Source organism: Microtus ochrogaster, chromosome 10 (genome assembly GCF_000317375.1).
Source record: "Microtus ochrogaster isolate Prairie Vole_2 chromosome 10, MicOch1.0, whole genome shotgun sequence".
Taxonomy (NCBI): domain Eukaryota; kingdom Metazoa; phylum Chordata; class Mammalia; order Rodentia; family Cricetidae; genus Microtus; species Microtus ochrogaster.
In genome coordinates this window covers 8,172,752-8,183,992 of record NC_022016.1, presented here as the reverse complement: position 1 = coordinate 8,183,992, position 11,241 = coordinate 8,172,752, and the positions used below count along the sequence as shown (strand labels likewise).

General features: G+C 49.0%; 1 protein-coding gene across 2 annotated transcripts in view; it reads left to right on the top strand.

Moving 5' to 3' along the window:
• Rgs3 (regulator of G protein signaling 3) overlaps nucleotides 1-11,241 on the top strand; it is a 124,097-nt gene that overhangs the window by 22,271 nt on the left and 90,585 nt on the right. For both annotated transcript variants that reach the window (XM_026781911.1, XM_005352617.3), the window contains exons 2-5: nucleotides 4,458-4,508; nucleotides 7,110-7,168; nucleotides 8,098-8,192; nucleotides 9,132-9,200. In XM_026781911.1, the coding sequence (XP_026637712.1) occupies nucleotides 7,112-7,168; nucleotides 8,098-8,192; nucleotides 9,132-9,200 (221 nt within the window). In that variant the 5' untranslated portion in view covers nucleotides 4,458-4,508; nucleotides 7,110-7,111. The remainder of the gene's footprint in view (nucleotides 1-4,457; nucleotides 4,509-7,109; nucleotides 7,169-8,097; nucleotides 8,193-9,131; nucleotides 9,201-11,241) is intronic.

Genomic DNA, 11,241 nt, shown 5'->3' with positions numbered 1-11,241 from the left:
AGAGGGTGGCATGTGTATGACAGTCAGAAGGTGGTATGTGGAGGTCTGCTCTTTCCTTCTACTGTCAGCCCTGGGTATCAGACTCAGGCGCTTCTGCCTGCTCACCCCTCTAGCCTGCACTCCCTTGCTTTCTTGTTTTCATTTCTTTTTTCTTTTTTTGAGACAGGGTCTCTATATGTACCTATGTCTATCCAAGACCAGCTGTCTTGGAACTCAGAGATCCTCTGCCTCTGCCTCCCAAGTGCTAGGATTAAAGGGTGTGCCACTACCTCCTCTTCCCCTTCCTTTGGCTTCTTGAGTGAAGCTGTGGCACTTTGTCCTGTGATGGTGGAAGAGGTACCGCTGGGGGCTCTGGGTTCTAACAGACAGCTGCACAGGAAAGGTGCTGAGTTGGGCCAAGGTTTGGCCTCCAGTCCTGGCTCTGTGTTACCCTGGGTCCTCTTGGTCCAAATTACTGTCTACACCAGCTACAGTAACAATGTGACTTCAGGATCCCTGAGTGCTGGACATTTGCTAGAGTAGGCTGATGGGGAAGGCGGGGGAGGCAAGTATGGCCCGTTCTTGATCTAATCCTCATCCATGGGTCTAGGTGGCCTGATCAGGAGTCTGGAAGCGGGCTCTTTGCCTTGGTCTTTGCCACTACAATGAAAAAGGCCCTTAGGCCCTCTTTGAGTACACACCCTTGGCTGATCTTATAGACTCATCAGAACTCTGAGCCAATCTTTGACCTAGACAGTGGTTTTCAATATTTGGGTTTCGACCTCCCCCCCAACAGCAAACCTCTATCTCCAAAAATATTTACAGTTCATAAAGGTAGCAAAAATAAAGTTATGAAGTAGCAATGAAAATATTTTTATGATTAGGGGTCACCACATCATGAGAAACCATATTAGAGGGTCACAGCATTAGGAAGGTTGAGAATCACTCACCTAGGCCCATTTTCTACTTCAGGTCCAGCTTTGGCCTGACCTGTACACCTGTCCAATCTACTAGGTTGGGCACCTGCTACAGACAGAAACCTGTGTGTTCAGATCTGCCCTCTGTCATGTTTGCCCAATAGAAAGGATGGCCTATTTGTGTATGGGGATATGTCTTCATTTCTGGGAAGGGCTATTGGTAGGTTTTGATTAGTGTAGCAATTCTAAGGGCTTTGCAAATTGGAACATATTTGGGCTAGAGATAACTTTGCCCTGGCAGTGGTTTTACAAACAAACAAACAAACAAACAAACAAACAAACAGCATTTCATGCTAAACCTAGTTGCTACTGGGCTGGTGAGACCTGACCCATGCCTGCTGGCCACATCTGTTTCAAACGCTTCTCTCCTCTCCCACCCTGGAGCAGGCACCAGTTCTGAGCAGATTTCTAGGCACTGGGGAGCCTGAGAGGAGCAATTTCAGAGACCGTGAGATAATTGTCCTGCAGGTTCCCAGGCATCCTTTGATGCCAGGACCTCATCACCCTCCAGGATCGTATGATCACAGCCGTCATTAGCCATGGACACTGTAGTCCTGGGAGAGAAGTGGGCTGTGGGCCTGGAACTAGAATGGACCTCCTGGGCTTCTGAGGCCTGTGTCCTGGTCAGGCGAGAAGAAAGAATTCTGATGGGAAGAAAGCTGGAGTCTGATTAGCTTGTTGGTTGTGCCATGTGAGGATCAAGGGGTTCCGGGTTACTGTGGTTGGAACTTGTTTCTCTTGTTATCTAAAGACTACTTGCTTGTCTTCTAGTCAGTAATGAAGCCCAAGCCTCAGGCACCAGCCCACACAGAGGATACACACAGAGATGGACAGCTGGGATAGTAACAGAGGATCTCACTGTGCCCGAGGAATGGATGAAGGGCTCTGGTAGTAAATGTGCCAAGACACACATGTAGAGGTCCAAAGACAGCCGTGGATGTTGGTCCTTGATTGCACTTTGCTTGAAACCTGGTCTCTTTGTTGTGCTGGCTAGTTTTAGGTCAACTTGACACAGCTGTAGTCACCTGGGAGAAGGGACCCTCAAGTGAGAAAATGCCCTTGTAAGGCACTGGGCTGCAGGCAATCTTGTAGGGCATTTTCTTAATTAGTGATTGATAGGGAAGGGACAGCCCATTGTGGGTGGGGCCACCCCTGGCTTGGTTTTCCTGAGCTCTATAAGAAAGCAGGCTGAGCAAGCCATGGGAACCAAGCAAGCAGCACTCCTCCATATCAGCTACTGCCTCCAGAGTCCTGCTCTGAAAACCTTCGATGATGGACTACTCTGTGAGGTGTAAGCCAGATAAACCCTTTCCCCAAGAAGGTGCTTTCAGCCATGGTGTCTCATCACAGCAGTGGCAATCCTAACTAAGACATTTGTTGTCTCCCAGGGCATACACAAGCTTAGTCGGCCCTCAGGCTTCTGAGGATTGGTTACTGACTCACTCCTTTGGCTTTATGTGGGTTCTGGGTTGGGGGTCTGACCTCCTGTCTCCCATAGGAACATGGTGGTTACTGACGCACCTCTGTGGCTTTCTGTTCTGGGTTGGGGGGTCTGACCTCAAGTCCTCACACTGGGACATAAGTGCTTTACCCAATGAGCAATTTATCCATATTAACCTGAAACATCATTTTAGTTTTCCTTTACTTAAATAGAAATGGGAGAAGCCAGACACAAACAACCACCCCACTAGAGTCTCCATTCTTCACCCGCTCACCTTCTGAGGTCCACCATCATCTTTCCTCCCGTCTTTGATATTCATCTATCTATCTTTGTGGTGCTGAAAATTAAACCCAGGGCCTTACATGTATGCTAGGTGAACACTCTAGCACTGAGCTATGTGGGCCTTTGTGTGTGTGAGAGAGAGAAAGAGAGAGAGAGGAAGGGGGGATCTTGCTATGTAACCACGGCTTGCCTTGAACTAGAGATCTTCCCGCCTTTACCTCCTGAGTGTTGTAATCTTAGTTATAAGAATGTTATTGTTCCACTCCTTGGAATGCAAGCTGGTACAGCCCCTTTGGATGTCAGTGTGGTGATTTCTTAGAAAATTAGGAAACAACCTTCCTCATGACCCAGGAATACCACTTTTGGGTATATACCCAAAGGATGCTCAATCGTGCCACAAGGACATGTGATCAACTATGATCATAGCAGCATTGTTTGTCATAGCCAGAACCTGGAAACAATCTAAATGCCCCTCAACTGAAGAATGGATAAAGAAAATGTGGTACATTTACACAATGGAGTATACACACCAGAAAAAATAATGACATCTTGAGATTTGCAGGCAAATGGATGGATCTAGAAAGCATCATATTGAGGGAGGCAACCCAGACCCAGAAAGACAAATATCACATGTACTCACTCACAAGTGGCCTTTAGACATAAAGTGAAGAAGATCAGCCTACAAATCACAATCCCAGAGAATCTAGATGACAACAATGACCCTAAGAGAGACACACATGGATCTAATCTACATGGGAAGTAGAAAAAGACAAGATCTCCTGAGTAAATTGGGAGCATGGGGACCATGGTAGAGGGTTGAAGGGGAGAGGAGAGGAAGGGAGGGGAGAGGAGAAATACATAGCTCAATAAAAACAATTAAAAAATGTTGTTCATGGATACATTTATATTGTTAAAAAATAAGAGTCAGAAACAACATAAATTGGAATTCTTTACTTCCCTCCAACTCCTCCAGGCAATTCTGTTTTTAGTTTGGTGTCCTTTTTTAGTGTGTATGCACACATACCCGGTGCTTTGCTCTGTAGTTTGTCCCCTTTAAAACCTTATTGGGCTGGAGTGATGGTTCATTGGTCAAGAGTACTTGCTGCTCAGAGGACATGGGTTCAGTTCGCAGCATCCACATGGTGTCTCACAACCATCCCTAACTCCAGTTCCAGGAGATCAGATGTCCTTTTCTGACCTTTGGGCCACAAGACGTGCACAAGAAGCACAGATATGCATTCAGGCAAAATATTCAAAGCACATAATCTAAAAAATTAGAACAAAACCCCTTGTCAATAATACTCCATGGCAGGTCACATAGAAGCAGTCCACAGCACTCCCAGGACAGCTGTAGATGATTTTACGGGCAGCACCTCAAGTTTCCATGTTTTCTTCAGCAGCCTGTGTGCATATATGGGTGGTTTGTCTCTGATAGGCAGGCATCTGGCTGAAGGATACATATATAAAACTCCAGTGTAGACAATTGGCCCTCCTTGTGGCAGAGAGTATATCGGTGTCTTGTATCCTACCCATTTGCCAATATAAACCACTGTCCACTCTCTTCCTGGGCTGCCTCCCTGTGCAAGGGTGAGTTTCCCATCATCAGAATGTCATCCTTCGGACTTGAGCCACTCCAGAAGTCACTCCTGATGGGGAAAGGAGCCCCTTCCATGCAGAGATTCTGCACATCTTTAGACGGTCTCACACGAGCAGAGGAGCACCTTTACCACCACTGTTGAAGGAGCCGAGGGAAAGGTGTTTCTTTTCTTGTTTCTTAGGTCAGCTGAAGCTGTCCATTGACGCCCAGGACCGGGTTCTGCTACTGCACAGTGAGTATGTCTATGCAGGCTCACCAAGGGAGGAGAGGCATAGTTCTTTCCTGCCTGGAGCTGGACAGGGCGTGGTGTCACTATCGTATCTTTTCTTTTCCTATAGCATTCTGCCATTTGTCCCTTGACAAAGTGGGTGCTCATTTGGGACACTTTCTCTAGACCCCAGCGCCTGTCCTCACTCTGAAATCTGGAGTTTGTTGACTAGGCCTGTATCCTCAGCAGGCTGCAGCTGTCTCTAGACATCTCAGAGTTATGCTTGGGCCAGACGCAGCAGTGAAAAACGTGTCCTAGCTTCCCTGCTGTCTTTCTTTGTAAGTCTTCATTGTTTTCTTTATCCTGCAACGGTGGGCAGCACAGTGCTATGGTTAAGGTCACAGCCTCTGGAGCCATGGCCCTGGAATCTGAGTCCTGGCTTTGATGCTTTGCTCCCTAAGTCAGCTTGAGCAAACTCAGTTTTCCCTCACACAGTGCTGGCAATAGCAACCATCTCACTCATGGGTTGTTTCAAGGATTAAACGAGTTATTATGGTAAAGCAGCCAGCACGCAGTAGAGGTGGCTGGTAAAGATACCATGGAAAGCTATCAACTTCTGAATTAGTGTCTGAGCATTGCCACTGTGCTTGGCGCTGTGGACACCAGACAGAAGTCCTTCTCTGTGTCTAAGTGGTGCTGTGGTTGCCAGGGAGCACTTGGCTTGCCCACTCAATCCTGTTGTCCTTCCTTCTACCCAGTGTCTGAGTATTGCCAAGCTCCTGTTGTGGCCCTCAATGTCTGAGCTCTTCAGCTTACTTGGAAGGCTGTACCTATCTCTCTAAGCTTTCTGTCTCTGGCTGCGCAAGATACTCTGCATCCTTATTCTGTGTGCAGCGTGCCCCACTCCTGCTTGTCAGTGTTCTCTGTCTTGGCATGTGAACTATGGTTCCTGTGTCTACAATAATCTTTCTCTTTTGTTGAACTCCCTCCTAAAATGAACCTTTCCTTCCTCTGATTTTGCAAGAACTATGCCTACCTACCCAGGACATCAGTGAGCCTCAGGAAGGAAGGCTAGATTTGTGCCCTGGTCCCCAGGAGTAACCCCTTGTCCTTACCCATGTCCAGGGGCTTTTTTTTTCTCCCTGTTTTGGGTCCTCATCGTAGCCTGGCCATACTGTGCCACCGTGAGTTTGGTCTCTCCTCTATGATAGGAGTACAGTAAGGGTGTGGTCAGGGCTACCTACTGCCATTGGTAGTCAGGAAGACCCAGAAGGTTACCAGGAAAGCCACACCCTAGAGGGGAGGAATATACGTTCAGGTAACAGTAGCTAGGATACAGAACAGAGAACAGCAGGCGCCTGAGGTCCTTTGCTCCTGGCCTTAAGGGGCCCAATGTGAAGTTCCCAAGGACCAAAGGAGGGGTGTTCCGGGACTGCTAGGGTCTTTCTCCAGCTGTGCAAACAGTTTTTGCAAAATGCATCTTGGCCCCTGCCATCCCATTTGTACTGTGTAGTTTGCTTTGGCTTTTCCCCAGCCTTAGCTCTTCATCCCTTCCAGCCTGGCTTCCCAGGCCTCATGCCCCAGACTACTGGGGCTTTATGTGAGCCAAACCCAGGGCTGACCAAACCAAACACAAAAGAAAAAGAGAGATAAAGGTTCTGTTAGACCGATTGCTGTGGAATTCAGGCAAGAGAGCCATTCTTACCTTTGGGGTGACCTTTTAACCCATACTTCCTGTCTGTCTATCTATCTATCTTTATATTATTATTATTATTATTATTATTATTATTATTATTATTATTTCTGTTTTGTTGATAGTGCTAGAGATTGAATCAGGTGCCTCATACCTACTAAGCAAACACACTTCTGAGTCACAGCCCAGCCCTTACTCATTCTTTCATCCAGCAAATGTTTTGTAGAATGCTTTCTTATTGGCCAGGCAGCCTACTGAGCACTTTAGAAATCTTCTTTTATTTTAAAAGCACAAGTGTCATGTGAGTAAATAGCATCACCAGCTCTTAGAGAAACGTAGCATGCAGTTTGAGGAAGCCGAAGTTGCTTACTCTGGTACACATGGTGAGCGAATGGTGCACCTGGCTTCGTGTACTGCTCGCCTGCCTTTGGACTGTGAGCTTTTGACCATTTGTGACACTTCCCAATGCATAGCACAGTGCCCAGGAAGCTTGGGCTTCCATTCCTGGAGACTGCCTCGGAAGGACTGGGAGTCAAGAGACATAGGTTCTAATCTGACTGCCATTTTCATTACTCTGTGATTCTGCACAAGATTATGTAATTCCTATATCTTTGGGTCCTCCTGGCTGCCACATTTCCCCAACTCTATGATGGCTTGGACTGAATACATTGTAGGTTCCTCTCTGGCTGTAAGACTTGGGGAATGGAATGTACTCCAGGCTGTGGCATCATGAGGGTGGGAGAGTGGCGATGCACCAGGCAAAGAGAGTAACAACCACTAGTGAGCAGGTCAACCAAGAGAGCTGGATTCAGGGTCAGAGTTCTGCTGCCCACAGGTATACCATGCATCTTCATACCTTCCATTAGTGAGTATGTGCATGTGCTGTGTATAGATCCCTGCTCACTCACCCTAACCTTTCAATTTTCTTTCAGTTATGGAAGGCAAAGGCCTGATGAGCCACGAGCCTGGCATTTGTGATCCCTATGTGAAGGTATCTGCTGGGACTGGAGGCTGGTGTGGGGTACTGAGGAACCATGGCCCTGAGCGGAGTCTCAAGGTTCAGTCCCACCTGTGGGTTTGGGGCCTCATTCACTGGGCCTCTGGTCATTTATGAGGCTGTGCTGGCCTAGACCCTTGCCTTTTGGCTGACTTGTTTCCTAGGGCTTTGGGCAAGAGTTAGACTCTTAAGAGTGATCTTGGTGATCTACGTAGTGGGCACTATGGCCATGCTGCTGACCGACACACAAGCTTTTTTGTGGACAGCAGCCTCTTCATTCCCTTCCCCACCAAACTGAGGCAAAACAGTCAGGCTTGGGCAGGAGGGTGGAAGGGGTATCTCTGAGGGATGCAAGATCTTTCTGGGTTAGAGCCTTGCAGTGACTGCAGAGGACCACAGGGGTGAAGGTTACAGGAAGTCAAAGGCCAGGACAGCCTAGAGTGCAGCAGTCAAGAAGCCAGGTGCAGGCCTGATGCTCTTTCCCCTTTACTTCCTGAAGTCTTTCCTGCCTAGAACTGGAGAAAGACTTGACAGGCATAGGCTGCACACCCAAGGCAGGGGAAGAGGACTCCTGTAGTGAGCGCATGGCCTTGGAGCTTCCTAGGGAGGGAACAGAATGTCCAGGGGCTCCTGGGGACTTAGAGAGGAGGAGGCCTTTGGGGAGACCTTCCTGGTTGAAGCAAGAATAGAGACAATAACAGCTGCACTCTATTCCGGGGACCTGTCACTGCCTTCTTGGTACCACACTGTCGTGGTGACCATCCCACTGGCCCCAGGTCACTTGTTTGTGATGGACACTCTGTTCTGTCCTCTTCACAGGCTGCTTTGAAGAGCCTTAGGACGCTTTTAGTTTGGGGTCATGCAGAGCTAGCTGCAAGGCTTAGGTGACTATGTGGCCTAATGTTTTTATTTCTCTATTCAAGATCTCCTTGATCCCCGAAGACACCCAGCAGTGCTGTCGGAAGACGCAGACCATCCCGGACTGCAGAGACCCAGCTTTCCACGAGCACTTCTTCTTGTAAGAGTCGGGGGCAGCTGGGCCAGCCCCCGAGGGGAGAAGCAGGTGGGGAGGTTTTGTCTGGGGCAGCCTCTGTTTGCCAGATCTAGACATAGATCTAAGCAGAGAAACAGCAACTTCTGAAGGATGCCTTTGTTTTCTCTTCCCGGTGTCCTTGCATCCCTGGCCTGGGCCCAGCAGCGAGGGGAGCAGCAATAACATCCCTTGGCTGGCTTTCCTGACAACAGTCACCAGGGCTGGCCCTCCTTCCCCAAGAGTAGCCAGTTTTCTACTGTTCCTCTGGCCAAGTTTTCACCTTCAACAGAAGGGAGTGGTATCACCTGCTCATCCCACCCCTCCCTTTTTATTTAAACTCATTAACCTTTCTGAGCCCTGGCTTCCTCGTTTGTAGAATGGAGTTAATAATAGTTCCTGCCCGGGGAGCTGGGGACTCCCATAGGAGTGGGAGCTGCTGTTGTTGTTATTACTATTATTTCTTTCCCCCATCTCTGGGCACTCAGGGGCCAATGGGAAGGTCGTGGACATTTAGTCTTTTCCTGTTAGTGAGAATGAATCATAATATTTTGGTTTTCTCCTCACTTCATGACATAATTTTGCATATGATGCAAACTTAGACTATATGGGTGAACAAAAAGAAGAAAAGAGAAACTAGTTAGACCCCTACTCGTGCAGATACGCCTTGCAGTATTTCCTATAGGATCCCTTCGTTCACACGGCACGCATCTCTGCGTGAGCTTACAACACAGGATTGCTTTATAATGGCGCGTCCCAGCCTTCCTTCTGTTCTTAACCGTGTAGTTGTCACCTTAGTACATGCGTGAGGCCCCCTCTCCCACACTATATTTAGCCAGTTGTAGATTTCTTCTCAGCTGTTGCAGTCATGCCTAGCTCTGTGAGCTGGGCCCTCCTAACACTCTGACCGTCTGCTTTGCTTCCTAGGCCTGTCCCAGAGGAGGGTGATCAGAAACGTCTTCTGGTGACGGTGTGGAACAGGGCCAGTGAGACCAGGTAAGGAGACCTGCTGAGCTGGACTGGGGTGGCAGCGTGCAGGAGGGGATAAATGCCTTCATAAGTGGAGTTGCAGAGGCTGCACCGCCCCAGGCCCTATCACATGGAAGTGATGATGAAGGGGAGGCCAGGACACATTGTCAGAGAACATTTGCTGAGCTCTTGGTGTCAACAAGGCAGAGTTTAAATCCCCAGGGATGCCAACTACCATCACCTTGACTCTGCTCTGAAGGTGTCCACTGTCCTAGGAAGGGACGTTAGGCATTGTCTGGAGGTAAATCACCATGACAGCATATCCTTAACCCAGTTCCATCGGGCTTACTTTGCTCTGAGTCACCACTGTCCAGTGCATACATGCTCCGTGAATACTGACCTCACAACCTAGAAGAGGGCGGATGGATGAGAGCGAGAGTGTGTGTGGGAAGGTGACTGGAGGGCTTCGTGGGAGGAGTCAGGCAGAGACCAGGACAAGGAGAGAAGCAAGGGGCATTCTGGGACGGGCATGGTGTGAGGAAGCAGAAAGTGATGTTACAACGTGGGGTGGGGTGCAGTGGGCCGGCTTGAGGGTTGGCTGCTAAGGAAAGCCAGTGCTAGCATTTGTCTGCCAAGGCCAGCTGGGCAGGAGCAGCATGGGGCTCACTTCACAAAGGCAAAATTTGAAGCTAGGAGACCTGCTTGCCAGGAACACTTACTTGTTCAGCAAGCCAAGAATAGAGCTGAACTGAAAAGGGGCCCGGGTGAATAAAAATCAGCTCAGCTCTCCAGCCTAGACTTGGAAATGCTTTTTGTGTATGCACCATGTTGGGGAGTGAACCCAGGGCCTTGCACATACCAGGCAAATGTTCTCCCATTAAACTACAGCCCAAACTCCTGAATTCTTCTTGGTAACATAAATTCCATTAGCTACTATGCCCACTTTTGTTTTGTTTTTGTTTTTCGAGACAGGATTTATTTCTCAGTAGCTATGGAGCCAGTCTTGGAACTTGTTCTACAGACCAGGCTGGCCGCAAACTCACAGAGATCTGCCTGCCTCTGCCTCCAACGGGCTGGGATTAAAGGTGCAGGTGCCACCACCACCCAGCGCTACTGTGGTCTTTTAGGGATCCCATTTAGCCTTGAGGATGAAGAGTGTTTGTCCTAATGTAACCTACTTTTCACCACAGAGTGATGCTCATGGTGGTACCCACTCAGTCCACCCATTTTGTCATCTGTCCATCCCTCTGCCATGTTCCAGGTGCTGAGCCCTCCTGCTGCTCTCTGGAGGTGTAGTGACAGGCGTGAGGAGGTGGCTGGGGAAGGGGGGGTCACACGGTTAACAGGCACCCAGGCACCTCACTTGTGGGGTGCTGAGCTGAGTCCAGCTAAGAATGCATTATCTCATTTGTGTAGTTTGTGCTAAGCTTCCAGAAGAGGTGACCAAGGCTCAGGGGGATCATCCCTTGCCCAGGGTCACCCAAACAGTGGACAGTAGAGCTGGCAAGAGAAGGCAGACAGTTGGATCTAATTCCGTCCTGTTAGCATGTTGCCTCCTAGCCCAAAGGGACAGAGTGGAGAGGGTGGGTTTGTGGAGCAAGGCCATGTGTAAGGACTCCCCGGTGTTTGGGGGAGGGTCAGGGTAAAGCAGTTCTTCAGCAGAGCTGAGATGGAGGTGGTGTAGATCCAGCCAGCTGGATCCATAGGTCCTTTAGAGAAGGGTGTTCCTCTTTAGTGCCTGTGGTCTCTGGTCCTGGCTGGACATCAGAGTCTCCCAGGGTACCTGCATAGACTACAGGTTCCCAGGCACTACACCAGATGGCTGACCCACATTTCCACGAGCAGAACCTGGAGGTCTACTCTTAGACAAGGCCCCGTGGTAAGCTGATGAAGCCAGCGAGGTGTTTGGGACACTGATGAGAGAGTGACAGGTATATATGCTGTAGATTTAAGGTTCGGGAAGGTCTTGGGTAGGACTAGGTGAAAGAGAATTGATGGGAACAGTATTTGATCATAGTAGTCAGCCGTGAAGGCAGGAGGAAGGGGTGTCACCAACAGTGTGTGAAGG